Source organism: Culex quinquefasciatus, chromosome 2 (genome assembly GCF_015732765.1).
Source record: "Culex quinquefasciatus strain JHB chromosome 2, VPISU_Cqui_1.0_pri_paternal, whole genome shotgun sequence".
NCBI lineage: Eukaryota > Metazoa > Arthropoda > Insecta > Diptera > Culicidae > Culex > Culex quinquefasciatus.
The window spans coordinates 144492799-144518640 of record NC_051862.1 but is presented as its reverse complement, the minus strand read 5'-3'; the positions used below and the strand labels follow the sequence as shown (position 1 = coordinate 144518640).

At 38.3% G+C, this 25842-nt stretch overlaps 3 protein-coding genes across 3 annotated transcripts in view; 1 reads left to right on the top strand and 2 right to left on the bottom strand.

The window, feature by feature from the left end:
- Positions 1–25842, bottom strand: part of LOC6044117 (follicle-stimulating hormone receptor) — a 322877-nt gene that overhangs the window by 104881 nt on the left and 192154 nt on the right. The window lies entirely within an intron of this gene.
- Positions 10895–11929, top strand: LOC6044114 (collagenase). Its single transcript, XM_001861639.2, has 3 exons — positions 10895–11167; positions 11223–11622; positions 11690–11929. Exons 1-3 carry the CDS (start codon positions 10947–10949, stop codon positions 11867–11869), a joined length of 801 nt encoding a protein of 266 aa, XP_001861674.1. The 5' UTR covers positions 10895–10946; the 3' UTR covers positions 11870–11929.
- Positions 14868–16005, bottom strand: LOC6044113 (collagenase). The gene is made up of 3 exons (XM_001861638.2): positions 15634–16005; positions 15169–15568; positions 14868–15107 (listed from the first exon to the last, which is right to left on the bottom strand). Exons 1-3 carry the CDS (start codon positions 15966–15968, stop codon positions 14928–14930), a joined length of 915 nt encoding a protein of 304 aa, XP_001861673.1. The 5' UTR covers positions 15969–16005; the 3' UTR covers positions 14868–14927.

Genomic DNA, 25842 nt, shown 5'->3' with positions numbered 1-25842 from the left:
GAACATTTTCGGTAAAAATAGTTTTTATTGAAATATTCCAAGCAGCTATGCTCAAAGTTGTATCCAAGCAATCTGTAGCTGTATTTTCATGGCAAATTGAACAAAGAAAAGACTTGCATTCAGTCTTATTGGAGATTAGTGTGGTTCAGGGCCCCTAGGAAATGCAAAAATGTCAGCTAGACCGTTGCATTGTTGATAACATCATTGTTCTATGTCTCCTGAAGCTCCCCTGAAATTTTCAGCAAATTTGGTTCAGGTTTCGTCACAGCTCTTTAGCATTTAAGTTTGCATGGTATTTGCATGGGAAATCTTCAAGTTTTTAATTTTCTAAATGCAAAAAATCTTTTACCGAACCAAAAATTCTGAAACTTCAGATATTTATCAAAAATAATATAGGGAACAATTTTGTAGAACACTTCAACTTAATCTGAGCAGAACTGACTTAGTTATAAGTGGATTAAGTGAAGGTGTCGAATTTGTGTTTTGCAAAGGGCCTCTTTCGCCAAATTTTCACCTGATGGCTCACTTTGATCGATGGCAAATCGTTTGACAACTTGTTTGTTGTTGATGTCAGAAGAAAAAAAAATGGAACGGCGGTTTCAACTTCAGTGGAACAAATTAATCAGTTTTCCTCCGTCTTTTCAGGTTAAATTTGAAGATAAGCTTTTGGCCAACGAAGTTCATGACTTGGACCCGATCTCTAGAACAAGACGGATTCAAGGATTTTTTTCAGCAACTTATTCAGGGCTTCTATTTAGTGTGGGAGTTGATGTGTTCCGTGGTGGTTTATTGAGGTGCTGACCGACGTTCGCGCTCCGGCGATGTACGTGGGGCCAGCTCTACTCTGCCGTTTCCCCCTTACTAGGAGGGGGAAAGCTGGGGGAGGTCTATTGGTTGATTTGTGGCTTGTAGTTGCACTTGCAATCTTCGTCACCGGTGCAGCGTTTCTTCCACATGAGGGATGCATTCTTTAGTGCCGAATATTCTAAGGGAAAGCCGACAGACGTTACATCTTTTTCTAAACCGGGCATGCCGAGAAGGGGGGCCTCATTAGCGATGGAGCCAGCAGACTGAGGGTTGTCATCCTTAATGGCTATGGCGCGGAGGATGCCGCACAGGACTTACACTGACTACGCTGACCACTTATAAGAGACCATCATTACCACTTATAAGGGCAAACATCGCGGCGGTGAGGCAATCCAAACGTCTTTTGAAATTTCGCGCCCATCCACCCCGGGATTCGAACTGACGACCTTTGGATTGCGAGTCCAACTGCCAAATACGACGCTATCCAGGCAGATTTGTTTCCCAAGGACTCCTCACCTGGACTGAGCTTACGACCTAAATTCTGGGTTTGGCCAGGACCGACATTTACTTTCCCATCCGACGGAAGGCGTGAATGTCCCTTAGAATATTCGGCACTAAAGAATGCATCCCTCATGTGGAAGAAACGCTGCACCGGTGACGAAGATTGCAAGTGCAACTACAAGCCACCAATCAACCAATAGACCTCCCCCAGCTTTCCCCCTCCTAGTTAGGGGGAAACGGTAGAGTAGAGCTGGCCCCACGTACATCGCCGGAGCGCGAACGTCGGTCAGCACCTCAATAAACCACCACGGAACACATCAACTCCCACACTAAATAGAAGCCCTGAATAAGTTGCTGAAAAAATCCTTGAATCCGTCTTGTTCTAGAGATCGGGTCCAAGTCATGAACTTCGCTGGCCAAAAGCTTATCTTTAAATTTAACCTGAAAAGACGGAGGAAAACTGATTAATTTGTTCCACTGAAGTTAAAACCGCCGTTCCATTTTTTTTTTCTTCTGACATCAACAACAAACAAGTTGTCAAACGATTTGCCATCGATCAAAGTGAGCCATCAGGTGAAAATTTGGCGAAAGAGGCCCTTTGCAAAACACAAATTCGACACCTTCACTTAATCCACTTATAACTAAGTCAGTTCTGCTCAGATTAAGTTGAAGTGTTCTACAAAATTGTTCCCTATATTATTTTTGATAAATATCTGAAGTTTCAGAATTTTTGGTTCGGTAAAAGATTTTTTTGCATTTAGAAAATTAAAAACTTGAAGATTTCCCATGCAAATACCTTGCAAACTTAAATGCTAAAGAGCTGTGACGAAACCTGAACCAAATTTGTTGAAAATTTCAGGGGAGCTTCAGGAGACATAGAACAATGATGTTATCAACAATGCAACGGTCTAGCTGACATTTTTGCATTTCCAAGGGGCCCTGAACTACACTATTGGAGATTCAAGCTTTGATTTTGGGGTATTTAAAAGAATGCACGAAATCTGGAAACTTTTTACTGGAGGTCAAATATGTAATTTAGAGTTTCTCAAGGCATATTCATAATAAATTTGATGGATATGTTCATGATTTCATCGATTTCAGCGACTTTTCTGTTGTAATATCCTATACCAGCGATTCTCAACCTTCTTCTAGGCTGGTACCCCCTACCGTGTAAATCAAGTAGGCCCGGTACCCCCGTTGAGAATCGCTGTCCTATACAATCTTCAAAAAATTATGATTTACCCCGTCGGGAAAGAGCCCTTTTTCCATCAGTCATGTCGAGATTTTTATTTATCTAAATGTTCTCCAAAAAATACACCGTATTTTACATTATTTTCAATTCTTTTAAAAAAATGTATTTTTCATGAAATCCTGGCTCCGTAGTCATCTAAATAACAAGTTTAGTTGATATTTTGCAATTAACATTATACAAATTTGATATCATCAAGAGAAAAAAAAAGTTACGTTAAAATTAGTATAACTTAAAAAAAACGTAATTCGCCCAACCACAATCCCTCCTCCAATCCACTTGAAAGTCGTGTTTCCGAACAGATCGGTCACCTAACACCACCTCCTGCCCCCCACTTGAAGCTCATTTCCATAGTCCAGATCCATCATGCCAAGTCCGGGCGCTCAAATTTCATAATAAATCAATTTATCATTTTCGTGGGCACGCTTTTTCCCATCACCCACTGCTGCTGCTGGGAAGCTGAGTGGAAAACCGCAAAACAAAAAACAAACAAAAAAACGAAAGGCAAACATCGACGACTCCCTTCCGTCCGACTCTATTAAGGTTGAGGACACACGCGTCGGTCCCACGAGGGACATTTGCGTTACAGTTTCGCACCGTTTCCGGAACGGGAGAGGGTGGGTAAAAGGGGGGGGGGGCTTTTCCACAACCACCCTTTTTTTTACTGTAAATTTCGTGTTAAAAAATTCAAGTAAAAAATGTTAGCAAAATGAGAATTCATTACAATAATATGTAACAATTTTAAATTTTGTGTCACGTAATATTTGAACGAACCCCTTTTGCAATGCTGCAATGGGTTTGGAGATTTCCGCAACCACAATTTGCTTTTCCCTCTTGGTGGTGATTGTGGGCAGGTGGTTTGAGCACGTGCGGAAACCGGAAGCTTTTGGGGTAATTTTGGGAATCCAATGGCCGGCACCGAGTCCGGATGACTGTATTGGTTACGATTTCAGATTGAAAATTAAGGTCAAATGAACTGGATGGGGAAACAGAGACAGGTGGGTGATGATGAGCAAGGTGTAATAATTAATTTATTTACTGACAAATTAGAAAATGAGCAAAAAATAGTCTGAAATTCAGATTTTTGGGAATATGTTTTTTGGCATCCTACAAACTTCAAATCCAATCAAATCCAATTTGAACTATGATTCTCTGGACATCCAATCCAAAAGTTTATTTCTTTCAGCGAACATAAATTTAATTGTCTCCCGATATCGTGTCCCCAAAAAACTCAATCCCCATTGACGAACAATCTTTGAATGAGCTCCAACTAGCAAATTTTGCTTTACGGCTCCCGCCATCAAACACATCTCCCTAATCTCACTTAATGCATATGGTTTCATCCCTCAAAGTCAAAACAGATATATATCTCCCGTCTAGACACATTCTGCCAAACACTTTATCATTTACGGCTTTAGTTTGCTTCAGAGCGTTGCAGCGCAGAGAGTCCACCCCCTCACACATTGGTATAATGCGATTTCATTTGTTTATCTGCATCAAAAGTCTTTCCCCCGACGACTTTCCGAGAGTCTCCCTTTTGGAACCCTAACCCAACACTTTAGCCACAGTTACTAGCGCTAGTCGGAGCTGCTAGATTATTTCGCGGGCGCGCGATTTTACTGCTTCTGCTAGTTTTTCTGTGCTCTGCTTCTGTTGCATTTTCCAAAAGTTAGGGATTTTGATTTTTATTGCACACCCACGCGCAGCACAACCAGGCAAACGTTCGAACTTAGTCACAGTGGTAGCAAGAAATTAGCGTGTCTGAAGCTCATCTGCGGTGGTGTTTTCTGACTTCTTTTTGGGGGAGAAAAGTTTAGCTTCTGAACTTAGATTGTGACGTTGTAAGGAACGATAAAAGCTATCAGCGAGTGTCTTCATAAGAATTTCAAAGCTTTTTTTTGTTTTTTTTTTGTTTTTTTGCTCACTGTAGGGAAGAATTTGATCCCGAAAAATTCACTGCCAAGGACTTATCTCGTCAATTCAATTAACTCAGCGCATTTCGGTAGCTAAAACCGTCGCGACGACACTAAATTACACAACGGAATGCACCGTCATTTAGTTGGGCATAGCGACGAAGAGAATTTTAGAAAAGTTCAAAATTATTAATAGCTTAAATCAAACATTTATGATACAGTTAAAGTCATTTTAAACGATTTAAAATTAAAAAAACACTTATTCAATTAAGTAATATAATACATTGAAATGTAACAACTTAACCACTTTTTCCAGAAATCTCCCATAGTCCATCAGACGTCCAAACATTCCTCGGCGTACCCTCATAAAAAATGAACCTTTTAATTATCGATAGTGGACTCGCGCGCGCGAACGAAAGGGTGCTAAAGTTAATGAGTTGATGTCAACTTTTGGGGTTTTATACGCTGCTGGATGGACTTGACTTTATTTGACAGTTATCGTGGCGAGACGTTCTCTTCGCGGCACTGACTTGGCACTGATTTCATGTGACATCAGTGTGTTTATGGGAGTTTTTACAGACAGGAATTTTACGGTACTGATTGATAATTTCTGTGTCTCTGTATTAGTCTTGTTGTACAACAAAATTGACTATAGTCCAAACTCGATTACCTGAGGTTTCGATCATTCGAAATTTCACTTGCTTTTTTGCTTTTTTGCTTTTCGTTTTTTTGCTTTTTTGTTTTTTGTGGTTTTTTGGTTTTTTGGTTTTTTGGTTTTTTGCTTTTTAGCTTTTTTGCTTTTTTGCTTTTTTGCTTTTTTGCTGTTTTGCTTTTTTGCTTTTTTGCTTTTTTGCTTTTTTGCTTTTTTGCTTTTTTGCTTTTTTGCTTTTTTGCTTTTTTGCTTTTTTGCTTTTTTGCTTTTTTGCTTTTTGCTTTTTGCTTTTTTGCTTTTTGCTTTTTGCTTTTTTTTTTTGCTTTTTGCTTTTTGCTTTTTTGCTTTTTTGCTTTTTTGCTTTTTTGCTTTTTTGCTTTTTTGCTTTTTTGCTTTTTTGCTTTTTTGCTTTTTTGCTTTTTTACTTTTTTACTTTTTTGCTTTTTTGCTTTTTTGCTTTTTTGCTTTTTTGGACAATCGACTCCCGTGTTCGGATTTTGAAAATTTTAATGTTTAGAGCACTTTTGAAAAAAAACAGTTTCAGTAAATGATTTTTGTATTTTTTTTGTGCGTTGCTCCATCCTGCATTTTTCGTCAGTCTTTTTATAACATCTTAGGCTATTTTCACAAAAATCATGAGCGAAAAAAAATCGTGGGCTCACCCTCAAATTTTACTTTTAAACTTAAAAATCAAAAAATCTCATAAAAGTGGAGTGTTTTTTTTTTCTTTTAGTGTATTTTTTTCGGAAAGCCCGTCAAATTTTCTACAAGTTTGTCTTTGACCACTTTTTGATACGATGCAACGGCTTCGAGATACAGCAATTTTTTTTTTGCTTTTTTGCTTTTTTGCTTTTTTGCTTTTCGTTTTTTTTTTTGTTTTTTATTGTTTGGCATGATTTGAAATTAACCCCCAACGGGCATAGCACAGACCACTCATCAAATCGATCCTGAACCCCGACTCCCCGGAATTTCGATAGCGAAAGTCAAACACATCCACAAGAGCTCGACGAAAAAAGCACGTCGATGACGACAAGCTCGAAAAGCAATTAATAAAATTGAACCGTCCTTCTCCACTTCTTGCTCTGGCAGTTCGAGGGTCTAACCCCTTTGGCAGACGTCTTCGTCGGAAGGGGCCATCACTTAAAATGCACCCCGGATAGTTTGGAGGCATCTCTGGACCATGGCAAAGTGGAGAAGCAGCGCCGCAGGGAAAAGTTTTCCTATTGAGCTGGACGTACCAACTTTGATTTATCACACTCCCACAAACAATATTCTTTGGTTGACTTTTACAGCGTGGGTGGGGAAATCTCTCACACACACGCGCGCGCGTGTGTTCTACGATACTGCTTTATAGCTACTTTGTCCCAGGGAATTCATTATTTGGCGATAGAGTCTGTGGAAGGGTTTTGCACAGTTGACTTTTGTCTGGACGATTTTTGGGTGGCGTGTGTTCCCACGCTGTACAGTGATAAATCTTAAGGGGATGCTGAACCAAAATCGATGCATTCTGGGCGCCAACCGCCTTTCCACTGCAAGCTGTCTAGACCAGAATTGGAGGGTCGTGGGGGAAAGCGAGGAATTCCAGACAGAACCGCTGTTGAAGTTGTAATAATTGCCCTCGACAGCACTAGTGGTCGCCGGTGGAATAACAAACTAACTAGCCAAAAAAAACAACATGTGGGTCTGTAATATTTACATTTGATGGTGTGCCGCATAACAACGTTTGATATCGCTGTGGTTTATCATATTTGTACATTTCTTCGCTTCGTTTGTTCAGATTTTTCATCTTTTCTGATTCAGGGAAGGAAATTCAAATTTAAGGTAAGAATATCTTAGTAACTATTGGACCGATTTTCAATGTTAAAAATTTTAACATTCATAAAATTTTCTGATCATTCCGATAATAGTAGTTTATGCAACAAGTTACAAAAAGATCCGTCGTAATTATGCAACTCGGTGAACCTCGTGTAATGTACGACTTGTGCTGAAAAAAACAAGTTTTGCAGCGAGTTCCTTACAACATTTTTTGCAATTCACAAAAACATCCTTTGAAAGGAATTATAAAAATGAAAAATGTTCATGTATTTTGTCAATTAACCGTTTAACCCTTTCAGTCGACTCTCTGGTTGTCAATATCCAAGGGACCGTCGAGGAAGAGAATCATCAGTTTACAGAACGATGCAAAATGAAGACTCGATTGAAAATATGTTTTTGTTGGTACCCAGCTATGGGAGAGAATCATGGCAACGTCCAAACAAACTAATGTCAAATACCCTTCAAAGCTTCGTTTTGCAAAGAAAAATGTCCATGCAAGCCATGAGATAGTGACAATATTGACAACAGGAAGAGATTTTTAAAGCAAACAGAATCCAAGGGACCGTCGAGGAAGAGATCCTTCAAGCAAGAGAAAATATCGAGGAATAAAGCCAATCGAAGTATGCAGTTTGAAGGGACTGAAGAATTCATTGATAGATGGAGCAATATTGATATCAAGAAGATTGACAGCCAGAGAGTCGACTGTAATACATTTCTTAACATCAATTTCAGTGAAAAGTGTTACCATTCGATTCTATTATTTTTGATAAAGTGCAGACTCGGATAATCGATTCTGGACTGCATAGAAAAATAGGCTTTTGTTTTGCAATCCCGCTATGACTGTCAACCTTTCCTGTCCTTCTGGAGAAAAAAAGGCCTACTTTTAACTACCAAAAATAACATAATGGAAAATTAATACCTTATAATACCAGTGCTGAAAAGTTCTACTTTAAACTTTTCAGCACTAGTGTCGAAAAGTAACATTTTTCAATATAGTTTTTGTTTTGAACCGTAAATTTACTTAGAATTGAAATAGAATTCCAATTTTTTCACTACGAATCGTACATTTCAGCAATTCTCTACGAAATCGGCCGATTCTGACCATTTTTAATTTTTGATTTTTTTTTTTTATTTGGCTCAAACTTTGTGGGGGCCTTCCCTATGACCAAAGAAGCTATTTTGTATCATTGGTTCACCCATACAAGTCTCCATACAATTTTGGCAGCTGTCCATACAAAAATGGTACGTAAATATTCATAAATCTGTAACTTTTGAGTGAATTTTCTGATCAATTTGATGTCTTTGACAAAGTTGTAGGTATTGCTGACGACTATTGAGAAAAAATAGGTACACGGAAAAAATGGCCGATTTTTTCTTTAACATTTTTTTCGCAAAATTTAAATTTCACAAGATACGTATTTTTTGATTTTGATATTTTTTTATATGTTTTAGAGGACAAAAACCCATAGAGAAGTATGGTCAAAAAATCTGCCGCCGAGTTATGATTTTTTGAAAAAAGATTGATTTTCAGAAAAAAATTAAATTTTATGCAAAAAAAAATAACCAAATATTTTTATGTAAAATTAAATTTGCAATCGAAAAGTGCTTAACGGATTTTTTGATAAAGGGCTCCTTTTTCCAGATATAGCCACCAAAAGTTTAATTTTAGTGAAATATTTGCTGTTTTCGATATTTTTAAATAGTGACCATGAGTGTCCATTTCTAAAAATATATTTTTAAAAAGTTCATAAAATTTGCTATGAAATTGTCTAAGAGACATTGAAGATTGGACCTCTGGTTGCTGAGATACAGCGGCTTAAAGAAACAGAAACAGGAAAATTGAAGTTTTCTAAGTCTAACCCAAACAACCCACCATTTTCTAATATCGATATCTCAGCAACTAATGGTCCGATTTTCAATGTTAAAATATGAAACATTCATGAAATTTCCCGATCTTATCAAAAACAATATTTAAAAAAATCAGTCAAAACATACCAGCGCCCGATTTTTTGACCATACTATTCTATGGCTCAAAAGTTGCGGGGTTTTGTCCCATAAAACATATAAAAAAATCTCTAAAATAAAAAAAATACGTATTTTGGGAAATTTAGGTTATGTGATAAAAATGTTGATTAAAAAATAGTTTTTTTTTTCGAGGGCCTATTTTTTCTCAATAGTCCTCAACAATACCTACAACTTTGCCGAAGACATCAAATTGATCAGAAAATTCACTTAAAAGTTACAGATTTATGAATATTTTCGTACCATTTTTGTATGGACAGCTGCCAAAATTGTATGGAGACTTGTTTGGGTGAACCAATGACACAAAACAGTTTTTTTTTTTGTCATAAGGAAGGCCCCCACAAAGTTTAATCCAAATAAAAAAAAAATACAAATAAAATCCATTTCCAGTTTTTATAGAGAATTGCTCATTTATAAAACGAGGTTTACCGAAAAATAAATTGATCTGGTTTACGGTTTGGAAACGAAAACGGAAATAACACGGAGAATATCGACTCAGTTATATTTGTTGTTTAAATAGTCAATAATTGCAAGGTTCAGGAAATGACAAATAAAAATTACTTACGACGAGTGCAATGCGGTTGTGATAACTTACCTGAAAATGGAAAGAAAAAATGTTATTATTAGAACTAATCTTTAACCTTTTAATTTAATATTTTTATCCAAAACAGAAATCCGAACAGCAAATGAATCCATATCCCTTTCTATCAAACCCTTTCATTCTCAACCCCCTTCCATCCCAACGTTGCATCTATTAAGCGATAGTAATCATTGTATGAATAAAACAGTAAACAAACTTTTTTTAATAAATTGCCCATAATAGTGCAGCACTATTAGCTACTTAGTTGAGCTACTGGCCAGGTCGGGCTGGCAGCCTGACCCGGGGACACCCAATTACCCAGTCCCGAACAACAATTCTGCAACAGCAGTGTGCCACTTGGAGTGTGGAGAAGAGGGCAGGTGGGTTGGCATCTGTAATGGGTTTTTATGCTAAACTTTATGCAACGCCAAACGGCCCAACCGAGGGCTGTTTTGCATTCGCGACGACTTTGTCACCAGGCAGGCGCGCAAGCCCCCTGAATTGCTGCAAAAGCTGCACAGTAAGACACTGGTAGTTCAACGGTGATTGTTATCGAATGTCGTATTTACTGCTTAGTGTTTGTGGATGAAATTTCGTCGTTTTCAAAAAAAGTTGTTATTTGGAAACAAATAGAATTGTCAAACCATCAAGTTGTTACTGTAGTTGCATTGTGAAAGCACCAGCCCATAACAGCATGTTATTAAATCGTCATCGGTGTCCGGGGAGTTGCCCTGTATGGCCATGGCCGGCAACAACCAGGTTCAACAGGCTTGAATACACGTTAAAGGTCCACTAAAGGCTGAACAGGTGAAATGCCTTTATTGTTCTCTGCTGGAATTCAGCGAATAAACAAATATTTACCCAACGAACGATCTAATCAAGCCAAATGGCCCGTACTCTAACATGTTACGGTACTCGAAACTTAAGGACGCGACCATTAACCTGTAGCGTACGGCAGCTGAGTGGCACGCGGTGACACACTTATCGAGCACGTAACAAGGACTCTATTTGTCGTGAAATCACGCAAAATGCTAATGGCCGAAGGCACTCAAAGCCTGCCACTCACGAACGTGGTGAAACTCGATATTTTTGTGCCTCCGCATTTGTGAGCAGTCGTACTGTGAGTTATGTGGACGTGCTGGGCTGTTTTTGGTTGCGAGTAATCACGACTCTGGGTGGAGTTGTTCAGGAGGTTGTTGGTGGCTTTTTTAGGCAGATTGGTAAATCATTGTTAAAACTGAAGTTTACAATCAACGAATATTTTGATTAACACCTTTGTCTGCTTATGGGAATATCCAAAACGCTTATTCGTTGTAATCTTATCGTAACTTTGGCTACGATTTGATAGCTTACTTTCAAACCACCTGGCATACCTCAGTTCAATGTAAACAATCAACCCGTTCGGCAATGAAAAGTGCCCTAATTCTGTGCCTGTCCCTAGCGGTGGTGGCTTTGGCCATCAACAGTGATAATCCGGACAAGCGGATCGCCGAAGGCGAACAAGCAGAGACCAACGGCTTTCCCTTCGTGGTTGGAATTCTGATTTCCGAAGATGAAGCCCACGCGTTCTGCGCGGGAATCCTCGTTACTCCGGGTCATGTGCTAACCACGGCCAACTGTGTGATTCGGTGAGTTGGTTTATTCGTCAACAAAGTCCACCCTTTTTCTAACGATTTGTTCCAGTCAAACGATGCTGACGGTGCTGCTGGGATCAACGGACATAACCCGCATGTCGCAGTTCCTGCCGGTGACGCGAGTCCTGCTGCACTGGAACCATAGCGCAACGGTTATAAGCCGGGCAGATCTTGCGCTGCTAACGCTGGCCCGTGCCGCCAATCTGAACGAAAACGTTGCGGTAGCTCAACTTCCCCGATGGTCCCAAGTTGGAACCACCTTCGAAGGGTTCGGATCGTCAATGGTCGGCTGGGGTGAGAGTGGCCACCGGGTGGACGAGGTCGTTCCGCTGCAACACCTGCAAATTGTTCGCAATCCGATAATTAGCAACTCGGCCTGTGGAAGAACGCATAACTTCATCCGTGATGAGCACGTCTGTACGGCCGGCGATAATGGAGGTCCGTGTCACGTAAGTTTGTGCAATTATATAGTTTTATAGTTGAAAGCAGTGTGATTCCAGTTATTCATTCATTCAGGGTGACGAAGGAGGTCCAGTAATGATAACTGAGGCAGGTCAACTGACAGTAATTGGCATACATTCGTTCCATTTTACGGGCATTGGGGGATGTGAGCGAGGCCGGTCGGCGGTTCACACCAGGCTTACCGAGCACCTGGACTGGTTGGTGGAACACACTGGAGTTTATATCAGACCATAAGCTTCTGGATTGTTGGTGATTGGCCACCTGTGAAGAATAAATCAGTACTTGCAAATGTGACGCAGAGTTATATCTAATCTTAAACGAAATCCATTCAGTGACGTGCCCTCTTTGATTACAAACGAAGACCGAATAATAGAGTGACAATCAAAAAAATATATCTTGGAGGACATTAGTATTTTTTTCGTTTTTCAAAATCAGGTAAACGAAACTATTGGCACTACGCCCCCCGGGGCATGGCCTTCCTCTAACGTGGGATTTCTGCTCCAGCGCCTCTGACGAGACAGGAGAAACCGGGACCGACGTTTTACTTCACCATCCGATAGAAGCTCAGTGGATAAAATCAGGTATCTGTACCAATTTTGACCTAAGTCAATTAAACTATCGGCAGTTAAAAAGCAAAGCAATCCATTTTAACGACCCCCTGGTCTTTTGTGGGCTCTGTCTGCTCGCTTCTAGGCGTCCGAAGGTTTTGTGTGGTGAGTCACCCAAAACCTCTTTTAAGCAAATGGACCGACGTTTTTCTTCCCCATCCGATAGAAGGCAGTTGCGCTAGTCAAAATTCAGAGTCGTTAGAATAGTTCCTCCAACATTTGTAAAAAATTGCGAAATTTTCAGGTTTTTTTAAAGAAAAAATATATATCCAAAAAGTATTAATTTTATCTAAAATATGCAATGAGGAAAATTTTCTATTTTTAGACAATTTCAGAAGATACTTAATTTTAAAATCATGAAATTATTTTTATAAAAGATATCAGAACATTTCCAAAATGATTCAAGTTTTAACATTGGAAATCAGACAAATAGTATCCGAGATATCGTCATTTGAAAATTTTAAGCTAATTTGGTGACATTAAATTAAATAATAAAAAATTCATTCATTCATTACATCCATCCAGATTATTGGGAAGGTTGAATCTCAAAAACTAATTGCCCGATTTTCAAAGTTGCAGTGAGAAAAATATAGCAATTTTTTTCAGCTTTTCAAATATATTAATTTAAGAAATGCTTTTGTTAATAAGTACAGTCATCCCTCATATTCGGAACAGTTTACAGATCGGTCAATGTTCAACAAATCATGAAAAATCGATAATTTAACATAATTATTTGCTTTTACCGATTGTCCATACAAAAAAGATTTTTTTGGATAGACAATTGTTCACGAAGGGGGGGGGTGGGGGGGTTTACAGAATTCCAAAAAATTGTCCACGTGGTTTATGGATGGTTCCAACTTGCAAACGGTACATTTTATTTTAAAAAAACCAAAAAAACAAATTCTAAAGTACCGTAAACCGGGGTGCTATTGATAGGATTTCCAATTGTTTTTAAATGTAATATTCAACTGTTTTTTTTATTCAACTGGTACGCTCTCTTAAAAACAATTCAATTATGCCTTAAAATAGTTCCATTGACAATTGTTATTTAAAGAACCGGGGTGACGTTGATAGTTTATGTGTTTTTTAATAAAATTTAGCTTGATAGTGTGCAAATTGAACTGATAAATTTTTATTCACCGTAAGGCTACTTTGAATTAATCAACTGTGTTTTTTTTATTAAATGTAAAAAGTTCGAAATTTGATAAAAAATATTGAAAATTCTTTTTTTTGATAACAATATCAAAAAAAATCGCACTAATGCTCAAAATAGTAGTTTATGCAACAAGTTGCAAAAAGATGATTTTTTCAGCACGAGTCGTACATTTATCCAACGAGGTTCACCGAGGTGGGTAAATACGAAGAATGCTGAAAAAATCAAGTTTTGCAACGAGTTCCATACAACGTTTTTTGCAATTTCAAAAAACACTGATTGAGTGAAATTTTAAGTCAAATTTTCATGTATTTTGTCAATAAATTGTTTAAATAAAAAAAAATGTTGAAAAGTGTTACTTATCGAAACAAGTGCTGAAAAGTTCAACTTTTCAGCACCCATTTGAATGCTGAGATGTAGAACTTTTCAGCATTTATTTTGAAAAGTGTTGCTATTCGATTCTGTTATTTTTGGTACAGAAAAGTAGGCTATTTTGTCGTTCAAGAATGACAGGAAAAGTAAGTAGTTTCACGACGGAATTGCAAAATAGTAGTTTATGCAACATGTTGCAAAAAGAGCATTTTTTCAGCATGAGTCGTACATTTATCCAACGAGGTTCACCGAGTTGTATAAATACGAAGAGTGCTGAAAAAATCAAGTTTTGCAACGAGTTCCATACAACATTTTTTGCAATTCCAAAAAACACACACTGAGTGAAATTTTATGTCCAATTTTCATGTATTTTGTCAATAAATTGTTTAAATCAAAAAAAAATGTTGAAAAGTGTTACTTTTCGAAACAAGTGCTGAAAAGTTCAACTTTTCAGCACCCATTTCAGTGCTGAAAAGTAGAACTTTTCAGCATTTATTTTGAAAAGTGTTGCTATTCGATTCTGTTATTTTTGGTACAGAAAAGTAGGCTATTTCGTCGTTCGAGAATGACAGGAAAAGTAAGTAGTTTCACGACGGAATTGCAAAACAGTATTTTTTTAAAATTGATGATTGATAAATAACTGAACTGGTATACAATTCATTTAAAAAAACTTTTTTCATGCAAATGTAACTATGGCTTGTTATTTTATTTTATTTTTATCTTATTGAACCGCCCTTCCCCCCCCCCCCCCTCCCTCTCGACCCCGACCGGCCAGAGCCGAGGGACAAAAAGTTTGGAAATATTTGCATTGGCCTTAACAAAACCTACAACTTTGTCAAAGACATCAAATCGATCAGAAAATCCTTTCTTAAGATACAGAATTTCGTACATTTACATATCCATTTTGTATGATCAGACCCAAAAAATGTATGGAGACTTATATGAAAACACTAATTATGCAAAATGGCTTCCTTTCACGAAGGAAAAGTGAAAATTTGAAAAAAGACATAATTTGCGAAATCGTAGGGGACTACTGAAATGTGATATTTCTGTAGAAAATGTGGACAACTCTTTCTCGTAATAAGTAATAGTCTAACTCCAAATTGCAAATATAAATCAGTTCAGTTTTTTTATTAATCGAGAGAGATAGCACGTCCTCTTAGGGCTGGATCACCACATCGGAGTTCTGCTCGATCCAGTCGAGGTATTCCGTAATACGAGTGTTGACCGCCGACCGGCCCCGATCACAGCCGCGAATTCCACTGTAGTGGAAAGAGTGGAGTCCGATCAGGAAGATCCGTCCCGCCTCACGCACCGTAACGGGGGCTCCTTCATCTCCCTAGGGTTTAAAATGACAATTAGAAACGGTTGAAATTTGTCACGATTCGAAGCATTCTTACATTGCACGGTCCTCCGTTGTCAGTCGAAACGCAAATGTGCGTGCTACGGACCCACGTGTAGGACAGCTGACACACCAGGTTCGAAGTCACGGTATCCATAGCCCACTGCAAAAACTGCGTCGGAATCGGTTCATCATCCCGGTTTCCGGTGTTTCCCCATCCGGCGGTGGTGGCCATCCAGTCGTTGAAGGACTTTTGAGCGTCCGATCGACGTGGCATCAGCACAGGTCGAATCGTGACGTTATCGATTGGCGCATCACGACTCAGCGTAAGAATGGCCAGATCGTCTCGTCCCAGCAGCCAGCTGAAGTTCGGGTGAATCAGGATGTTCGAAACCGAGATCAGGTAACCGATGTTGGCCATGTTGGCCGCGTTAAGCGCAACGGTCACCGTAGATTCACTGGAATCAAAAGATTCCTTCTAATTAAAGGACATACACTTGCCAAAACAACCAACTGAACCTACCCAGAAACGCAGTTCGCAGCAGTCAGCACAAACCGCGCCGAAATCAACACTCCGCTGCAAAAACTATGGCCCGAAGTTCCACCGTGGATGAGCACTCCGGCTGCCCACGGGATGTCGGTGGGAGTGGCAATGGTTCCACCGGAAATACGCGACGACCGAATCTCATCGTCACTGAGTGGGGGCAGGCCAAACTTGGCGCGGAACTTGGACGTTTCCTGCAGCGTCCGAACCGTGCTCCAGTCAATTGATTTGGGGTCCAGCTCGGCGGGACTCTCGATGGCCAGCACGGCCGTTAGCAGCACGCCAAGTAGCGTAACTCTCAGCAGGGGGTTCATGGTTGGAGGGCGATTCACTAGCGTCGAATGAGCCAGAATCGGCTGATTGGATAGGTTTTAAGCTTCGCGATAATTGCGATTCGCGATAAGATTTGAGCTGGAATTCCCGAATTCACGATAGAGGGAAGGTGACGTCAAAATGATGCATGAAAATCGCGATGTTGTTATTCCTTCACCATTATTCTTTTTCTAGAACAGTCAGGAGAATAACAGCTCAGACCATGCATTTGTTATCTTGTAAAATAATTTCACAAAACAAATAAGTTTCATTGTTGAAGATGGTAAGCAAATATTTGATCAAAAGAAACAGAATGTTAAATAAAACTAACTACACCCTCCGAAGTAGTTCTTCACATTATCACTCCTATACATAGATGATTCGTAATTTATTTCATCTAAACTATAGAGATCCGATTTCTGAAAATTATATAAATATCACTTAAATAGGTCATTAAAGCGCCAAAAAAAAATAAATATATATTTTTTTAGTCCAAAATTGTTCAAGAGTGAGATTCTGGTAGGAAACTGAATCCTACAAAATTGTCGAAGGGATCCGATTCTGAATTTTGGTGAGCCTGAAATATATACTCAGTAGAATTGAGAAAGTACATATCAAATGATAAAACGACATATTTCACCTCACTAAAACAAACCTCATTCAACAATTTTAGGAAACATACCAAAATGGTCTTTATATGATAAGTGACAGTATTTGTTCCCATCCTAAAATAACCCCAATCTACACACTAAAAAATCATGAATATTACATCAAACGTAATTCAAAAACCTGATGTAAAAACTTATCATGTAACCTAAAATCAAACGTAATATTATGTTTGATTTGACGCAGAATGACCAAATTCACATTCTTTAACTTAAGCAGAATTTTGAATCTTATAAAATGTAACCATAAATCATTTTTATCTGAACATTACATCAAATATGATGCACATGATTGGAGCGTCGTTTGTCGTGTAATATTCTGTGTGATGATTTAATTTTATTTCAAATTTAACCCGATTATACGCTGATTTGGTGCCTTTCACTTCACAGTGCAGCAAACGTCAGCCATGATGGATTCCGAAAAGGAAAATTGACGCGCAGAAGTTGTTCCGATAAAAATAAGATTTACCCAGCATTCGCCACATTTTGAGCTTAAAATCCTAATCAAATCGATTGCCAAGGTAAGTGTACAGAATATTCCTTAAAATTTGAGTCCAATTAAATTAAATTCCGAACAAATCATTCCAGCCAGAAACATCTTCATCCCTCTTCCGGGCAAACTCCCTTAATCCGATCCGTGATCCTGCTGGCAACGGACGACTGCCGGTTGATGGGTTCGAGCGTTGACTTCAAGCTTTGTCCCAGGTACCTGACCATGGTTGATAGTGCCGCGGAGGTCAGTTGGTTCAGTCGGTGGCATTTCGCGATGCAGATCGCTTTCGGTACCAACGATGTTGTTCCGATGAAGCTGTGGTCCGTTTTCAAGGCGTTGTCGGTCCGACGAAGCTGGATGTGGTCGTCGAGCCAGGTGGCAAGATGAGGAGCTTCGTGACACGGGAAAAGGAAGGCATCAAACAGACTCATGTCATATTTTGGAACGATCGATTGAAGCAGGTTGGTCGTCGGTTGGGGCGTCGGCTACAGCCAGCGGAGGAACGCTTGCAACGTCGTGGGAACGAAAATGGATTGATAGCTGGCACAGCTAGAGAGTTTGCGGCAAGTTAAGCTACGTGCTGAACGCGATGAAAGTTATCTGTTTAGTGGCCTGGCCTTGCTGGGCATTCCGGTAGTGAATGATGGAGGAAAAGGGGTGGACATCCGTTAATCGGCACCTCAGTTTATTCAAGAAATTGCAAGTGCTAATCGAGTGCAAGTGGTGCTAAGTTAGTCATCCGTTTTTGGCCAAAATACTCGTGCAACTGTATTTATTCGATTTTAATCATAAAGTGCTAATAAAAATAAGAATCATCATGATAGATATGTTGTTTTTTCTTCTTTCCAATAAATTTAATCCAAAAATCCAATAAATTGGAATTCCAATAGGAATGGTTTCCTATGAATTGCGTTTGATGTAATTTTACACGACCATTTCGGTTGACGGTATGGGTCATGTAATTTCCAAATCAGATGTAATTTTATGTCTTATTCGACACTCCAGTTATGTGCATCAAAAAGACAGAATATTACACGATTTTTTCGAAGTGTGTAGTGCAACACCATTTTGGCTTTATTGCGAGCCATTCTCTAAACTTTGTGATACATCCCCAGTAAAGGATGAGTCCCTCTGGGGCAATTGGCTCAAACCACGCTGTACAGCCTGAACCGTTAAAATGCAAACACTAGTTCGCCTGTTAACGCCAGCACCACACAACTATAACCACCGGATACCAGCGAAAACGATAGCCAGCTAGGAAAAGTTTTGAGCCCCCCCACGACCGAAAACCGAAGGCCAATCCTCTGATTTCGCCCCCGGCCGGCCCGCTTTATAGTCCCACTTTCTGGGCCATTGAATTTATTTAATGATTTATTCCCGCAAGGCCGTCGACCGTCATTGTGCATTTTGCGAAATTACTCTCGTTCCCTTTGGTTTTACAATACAACCAGGGAGCAATAGATGTTGCAATGGATTTGTGTTTTAAAAGTCCTTTAAAATTATTTTTGAGAAAATCCATTTGTCTGTGTACAGACAACTAGCCTGCCGAAATGCAAGTTCCCTCGTAAAGTATGAATTATGGGCGAAATTAATATTATATTGAGCAGCATTATGTTGCACGAGATAGCCAGCGGTGCAGAGCGTCACTCGTCGTTGCCGTTCCACAAAAGGCACTCTCTTTTTGGATTTCCTTGAAAGGATGCCCTCCTCCTCCATTCACGGTCGGTCGGAAAACTTCCACCACAATGAGAGTTCAAAATCGGTCATCTGAGACGCAAGATAAGCAGACACCGAGCAATACTTCTTCTTTCAACATAAAAAAAAAACATTCTTCTAGTTATAAATCAACTTGTTGGCTCCAACTGCTCCCACGAAATCCCCACCGGGTAGATTTGCATTCAGTTAAGAGCTCGTTGCAAATGGACGAGAAAACTACTTCGTTCTAATTAGCATTTCCCCACTTGTCCAACATAATGCTCTCATCTTGGTCATCAGCTGGAACCACAAAAGCACACAACAGCATCAAGAGTGTTGAGATTCAATCTTCTGCTGGCTGCTGCTAGAGACCACGAGTAGCTTTTGCACCACCTGTTGCGCTTGACACTGTTGATTTCCGCTGGAAAACCAACTCCAAGCTTCCCGTCTTCGGAAGTCACACTCTCACAGATTTCCACCGTAGTTTCTGCTTTTCATTGTGCAAACATATAAACGAACAAGTGGGAATTCCCTGAGTGAGCTAAATCTGCTGAATTGTCATCATCGCGGATTGTTGGGTTGTGGTTGAGGGTTGAAAGCATGAATGGCAGTGGAAATGTGAAATTAAGTTTTTTTTTTTTGCTGTTCCCCTACCAGGTTGGAACAGTCATTTAATGGACTATACGAGCAATTCCAGCTCAAATCAGAAATTTTTCTGGTACTTTTGTACCCGACTCTTTCCGATTTCAATATAACTATGTAGACATGTTATCCTAGGCTTATATAAGCCATTTTTGTTAATATGGAGCCAGTTGCACTCCAAAATGACATTTAAGAAGGGTGTGTAAGTTATTTAAATATTTTTGCATTTCGATCTATAGAAATTAATGTATCTTGAAGCCGTTGCATCATATCAAAATTTGATTAAAGACAAACTTGTGGGAAATTCGAGCTTTCTGAAAAAAATACACTGAAAGAAAAAAAACAACCTCAAAGAGATTTTTCGATTTTTATAGGGTATATGACCCTATTTTGGACCTAGTACCTATTTTGAATCTATTTTTATTAATCGAGGTAGTTCAGGCTTTTAAAGTACGAATTCACTGAATCCAACCAACAGAAAGTGTAAGCAGGATCGTTTTGTAGCTTACCTCTTCCAAAAATGTTAAAATTTTTGATTATTTCCGCTTTTTCAGCCACTTTTTCCAATGCCATTCGTATTTCCTACCATTTTCCTAGCACATAGATTAGGTCCAAAAATTCCAGCCTCGTTGCTTATCAGATTTGGCTCGCGACACCTTGATGATTTTTTTCTGTTTTGCACTGACACCAAGCAATTTCGTCCGGTTTCCGAGCCATGTAACTGTTGTTTATTCAATTCTTTTATGTTTTTGATCACTAAACCATTGAAATAACTATTCTATTATCGAAAAAAACTCAATTCAAAATATTTTTTGAAATCAGTCGCGTTGGATCCGTTTTTGGACCTACTTATCCGTCGATTCAAGGCTATCACCAACACATGTATAACAAGGTGTTGTCAATTTATTTCGATATTTCATTGAAATTAATTGATAATTTTAATTTAATATTTTAAATTGAATTTCTTTACTGTAATTATTTGAAAGAAATCTAAGTTTTAAAAAGCAAATGATTAACAGCAACAACGAAAGTATGTTTTTTAAACGATAAAATTAAAATTGATGATAGAGATTTAGATGATTGTTAGGACCGATTGCAAAGTATCCCAAAATTAAACTGATGTTGATTTATTTTTGTTGAAACATCATTATCACCAATTTAGCTGCATATATTTTTAATTGTTGCTTCAAAAAATGCAAACTGGCTACCCTGTTGGAAATGAAGGTGAAACGATTGAAAAACCTAAAGGGTCTAGTTCATTTAATCGTCAGCTGTCACCGTAACAGGAGCTGTCAACATTGCTTACAAGTGGTTTTTGAAAAAGTCGTATAAATTAAATTTAAAAAATCTTGAGTTAATTTTGAAAAGATCCTAAGCGCTAGTTATAAACAAATCAATTTTTCGATTAGTTCTCGATCAATTTACGAATTATAATTTAAAAGTCTTTTAAATGCTCTTTACTGGAAAACAAACAAAATTTTCTTTGATTCAGAGAAAAAAAATCAAATAAGTGTCGGAGATCGTGATGGCTGGTACGAAGTATTGCAAACTAATCAGAAAAATCTTCATGTGGAAAAAAATTACCGTGTCGATCATGTTAGAAACACAATTGAACCAGCTAGAAAAATAAAATTCATCGAAAAAAAAATTGCAAAAGAGGTGCGATGTTAACTTTATGAATTTTATGATTTGAGACATATAAACTCTTTTTATCAATTTAATTATAAAACGAAATCAATAAAAAAATATTTAAAATTTTCTTTCCATTTTCGTTAAAAAAGGGAAATTAATACAACAATCACATTTCAACCATAAAGTTCTTTCAGTGTTGCCAATCCATTAAGAAGGGTAGCACCAACTGATCTGGACTGAGCTCTACTGTGACTTGTGAAGGGTCAACGGACCGCCCCAACATGTGTCAACTAGTACACTCATGTTTTCCCTCATCATCCTTCCAAGTGTTGAACGGAGAAAATCGTAGGACGGTGGTTCGATGATGGTAAAAAAAGCAATTAAACCACGTTATCAGCAGCTTTATCTAAAGCGTTTTTTCTCGAAAAACTCGTGCAACCTACGGAGGAGGGGTAGATTGGCTGCCGGATGTCATACAGCTGTGGCCCGACGTGAATCTAGGTCAAACGTACGACAAGTGTTCCGTTCGGTGTTCGGTGGCTGTAGCTACCTGTTGCGGTTATTTGGTTACGATAAAAAGTGGTGACGGCGTTTGAGGTTGCAGATTTTTTTTGTGTTGAAACTTTGAAGAATCTTTAAAAATGGGTTGGAATTTTGGACCCAAGTTTTTTTCTTAAAAGATTCCTTTGAACTAAGTAGAATTAAAAAAAAACGTAAGTTTGGAGCACCGCGTTTGTCACGTTCCGACACTCACCGCAGGTGCAACATTTTAACGTATTGATTACTTTGACAACATATAGAAATAATATGCAAATGACTCTATCTCCATCGAACGCACCACACCATGAGCTCAGCCCCACCCACTTTATGCTGGGGGACCTCCCCCTGCTGAGCAGGTGTGCTATTACGAACCGTTGAACTCGTGGTTGGGGGTGTGACCGACAAACCGCCTCCCCTCCACCTTTATAGGCCCATTGACTGACCACCACCGACGACCAACTCGACTGCGCCCAATCTGGTCTCAGTAATTAAACGAAACATGGCACCCAAGACCCAACGCTGTGCTGCGGCCAGAGTTTTTAATTACATTTTTATGCCTTCGCCGCGATAGCTAAGTGCTCCCCTGCTAGCTAAGCTATACGGATTGATTAAGTTTCGATGGACTAATCTCCGGGAGCCGCTTTTAATGACATCCAATAGTACTGGCCCATGCAGTGATGGTTAAAATACGGAGAACTGGACCGATTTCACCATTGGCTAATTTCCGATAAGCAGTGGCTGGATTGAAGAGCCGTTGAGTGAAGTGATATCAATTAATTCAATTTTTCAAGAACGAGATTCCTTGCATCAAATTATTCTAAATTTTCCAAATATACAAGCTCTTCCCCGTTCCTTTTGCACCATCGTCATTCATCTCTTTAAAAAAGTTACGAAATTTAGATTAGACTTAGTAAAAGTTCATGAAGAATTTCCTGCGAATTATAATTATTTCCCACACATAAAGTAACTGAACCTCACAGCGGTCTCCACCACAAGCCATCCGGAGACAAAGCCCACACACACTCATCCACCCAGTAGCTGAGAGAGATTGATGAAGTTGGGACCCAATCGGCTTAAGATTGCGACAGGTCCAAAGCCACGGCCGCCGGTTGACCGCGCGGAACTTTTATTACCACGCGCGTGTCTATAAAAACCGCGGAGGTTTAATTGCGTTCGTTCGGCTACTGTTCAGGAACCTTAGTCTACGCGAGAACCGCGTTGAACCGCGTTGATCCGGGAACCCAGAACCAACCTTCCGTGGACCAACCACGACGGCGCGTCCAAGAAGAGAAAGTAAATCAAGCGGAGATTTATTTTTATGGGGAGCATATTTTATGCTTTGTAAAAACGCATATAATTTATGGCCGGGCCCCGGTTCCACGCGGTTGACTGCAGCTTTCCGAACTCCTTAGAACGGATGGGCGGCTGGAAGACGACGGGCGCAGTTAACAGCAGCAGCAGCAGCGTTGAAAGGTGCAGAGTTGCAGAGCAAGAGGCAAACTTCCGCTGCTGTAAAGTCGTTACACTCTGGGTGAGGTATAAAATATGTGAAGAATTTGGCCAAAGAATGGGATTGGACTATGTTTTTGCACTGGATCGAAGCAATTTGCCTTGGCTAATCCTTTGTGAACAAATTGAATGAATGTTATTTGTGGTGACGTTTAAATATTGCAGAGTCAGGTCGTTCATATATTTTTTGTTAACTTGAAAACAAATTTGAGCTTCAAGTATGATCAAATGGAAATATGATTTTTTGGGAAATGGTTTAGTAAGAGTAGAACCTTACAAACCTTTTTGTTTATTATGTTCAAAATATTAAAAAGAAAAATTATCTACTAGTTGATCTTTTAAAATTGAAACATTGATTTAAACATTTTAAAATTATTGAAAAGATCATAAAATTGCACATAAGTTAATTTTTTATCATTGAAAATTGATCCAATAGTTTTCGAGATCAGTTTAAAAATTATAAAAAAAAATAATCAACTCGGATTCTTTGTGGGGTTGTATCTCAGAAACTAATTGTCCGATTATCAAAGTCTCTGAGAGATTTGTAGGATTTAAGGCTTAATGAAGTATCTCTGAAAAACGAAAAATAATAAAATTTCCGAAAATGATAACCATGACGCCACAACGGCGCACTTCATAAAAAAGTGCTTTTCGATAACAGTTTATGTTATCATAACAAAATTGGTTATTGGTCTGATATTGATTGAAAGCCAGAACAACTTGAGAATAACATTTTTTGTTATGGAAGAATACCTCAAACTGTTATTGGGATGATCGGATTAGTTGTTAAAATAACAAAATTAATAACAAAGATTTGTTCGAAGAATAACTTAAAATGTTATTAGTCTGTTATTACAATAACAATCCAATAACAAAAAAAAATCATAACGGCGAATAACAAATCTTGTTATAAATAACATAAAATGTTATTGGCCAAGTATTTTCCAATATCAAAAAATGTTATTCCCAAGTTATTTCCGTCTGCTCGGGAAGCACAGGTACTATCCCGGGCAGAAAGTTGCATCTTGGAAAAATCTACCCATGTTCGTAAAAACACGATCAAGTCAAGTTCACCCCAGGGTATGGTTAAGAGATAACCGAACATGGCCACGAACATAAATTGTTCGAGGCGTATCTGCGAAAAATCTTGTTGAGTTTATTTGACCAACAATGCCACATCAAGTTGAGTTTATAGTAGCAAACAACTGAAATCTTCCAAAAATCATATCAAGTTCATAAAGTAGATTTTGATCCCAAAAATAATTTTATTGGTTTTTATTGCACCCCGCCACAATTCAGACCCCCCCCCCTCCCCCTTCTTCCTCTTCACAAATATGAGTAATATTGCAGGAATATACGCACTTACATCAAAACAAGATTTTTCAAAGTTGAAACATTATTTTACTTTAAAAACTCATTAAAAATTGTGGAGAAAGCGTTGAATTGCCAAAATGTCATAATAATTTTCCAAATCACGAAAAATCCAAAGTCTCTATATTCCATTTTTTAAATTAAAAATAAAAGTTTATGAAAATATTCCTAAAATTGCATAAGTCCAAAAATCCACAGTAAAATTCCAAAAAGCCTGGTAATGTTTCTTATCAAAATAATTTTTCAAAATGTTGAAAAATATTCAACTGGCTGAGAGCAAAAATTTCGCAAAGTCCTGAAAATATAAAAAAAAATCTACCAAAAATCTTATCGTGATACTGATCCCGTAAATTTTCTAAGTGCCGGAACGATTTTTGTAGGGGGTATATCAATAATTATTAAAAACCAACTTTCGAATTTCAAAATTTCAATGAAGACGTTTTGTTAGGGACATTATTTTAGGAACAAACTGATGTTTTTGTAAAAATCAGACGAAAATTTCCTGTAATTTCGACGATTTTTCCGAAATTTTACTGGCCAAAAGCAAAAATTTGCTAAGTCCAAAAAATCAAATAAATTCTACCAAAAATCTTGTCGTGATACGGATCCCGTAAATTTTCTAAGTGCCGGAACGATTTTTGTAGGGGGTATATCAATAATTATTAAAAACCAACTTTCGAATTTCAAAATTTCAATGAAGACGTTTTGTTAGGGACATTATTTTAGGAACAAACTGATGTTTTTGTAAAAATCAGACGAAAATTTCCTGTAATTTCGACGATTTTTCCGAAATTTTACTGGCCAAAAGCAAAAATTTGCTAAGTCCAAAAAATCAAATAAATTCTACCAAAAATCTTGTCGTGATACGGATCCCGTAAATTTTCTAAGTGCCGGAACGATTTTTGTAGGGGGTATATCAATAATTATTAAAAACCAACTTTCGAATTTCAAAATTTCAATGAAGACGTTTTGTTAGGGACATTATTTTAGGAACAAACTGATGTTTTTGTAAAAATCGGACGAAAATTTCCTGTAATTTCGACGATTTTTCCGAAATTTTATTGGCCAAAAGCCAAAATTTTGCTAAGTCCTGAAAATCTAATAAATTCTACCGAAAATCTTGTCGTGATACGGATCCCGTAAATTTTCTAAGTGCCGGAACGATTTTTGTAGGGGGTATATCAATAATTATTAAAAACCAACTTTCGAATTTCAAAATTTCAATGAAGACGTTTTGTTAGGGACATTATTTTAGGAACAAACTGATGTTTTTGTAAAAATCGGACGAAAATTTCCTGTAATTTCGACGATTTTTCCGAAATTTTATTG

Bases quoted from the DNA above. Each gene is read 5' to 3' on its own strand.
- LOC6044114 (XM_001861639.2), top strand. From the start codon at position 10,947: ATGAAAAGTGCCCTAATTCTGTGCCTGTCCCTAGCGGTGGTGGCTTTG. The intron at 11,168-11,222 runs GTGAGTTGGTTT...GATTTGTTCCAG, and splicing joins ACGGCCAACTGTGTGATTCG to TCAAACGATGCTGACGGTGC. The intron at 11,623-11,689 runs GTAAGTTTGTGC...TCATTCATTCAG, and splicing joins ATAATGGAGGTCCGTGTCAC to GGTGACGAAGGAGGTCCAGT.
- LOC6044113 (XM_001861638.2), bottom strand. From the start codon at position 15,968: ATGAACCCCCTGCTGAGAGTTACGCTACTTGGCGTGCTGCTAACGGCC. The intron at 15,569-15,633 runs GTAGGTTCAGTT...TTTTGATTCCAG, and splicing joins GCTGCGAACTGCGTTTCTGG to TGAATCTACGGTGACCGTTG. The intron at 15,108-15,168 runs GTAAGAATGCTT...TTTAAACCCTAG, and splicing joins ACAACGGAGGACCGTGCAAT to GGAGATGAAGGAGCCCCCGT.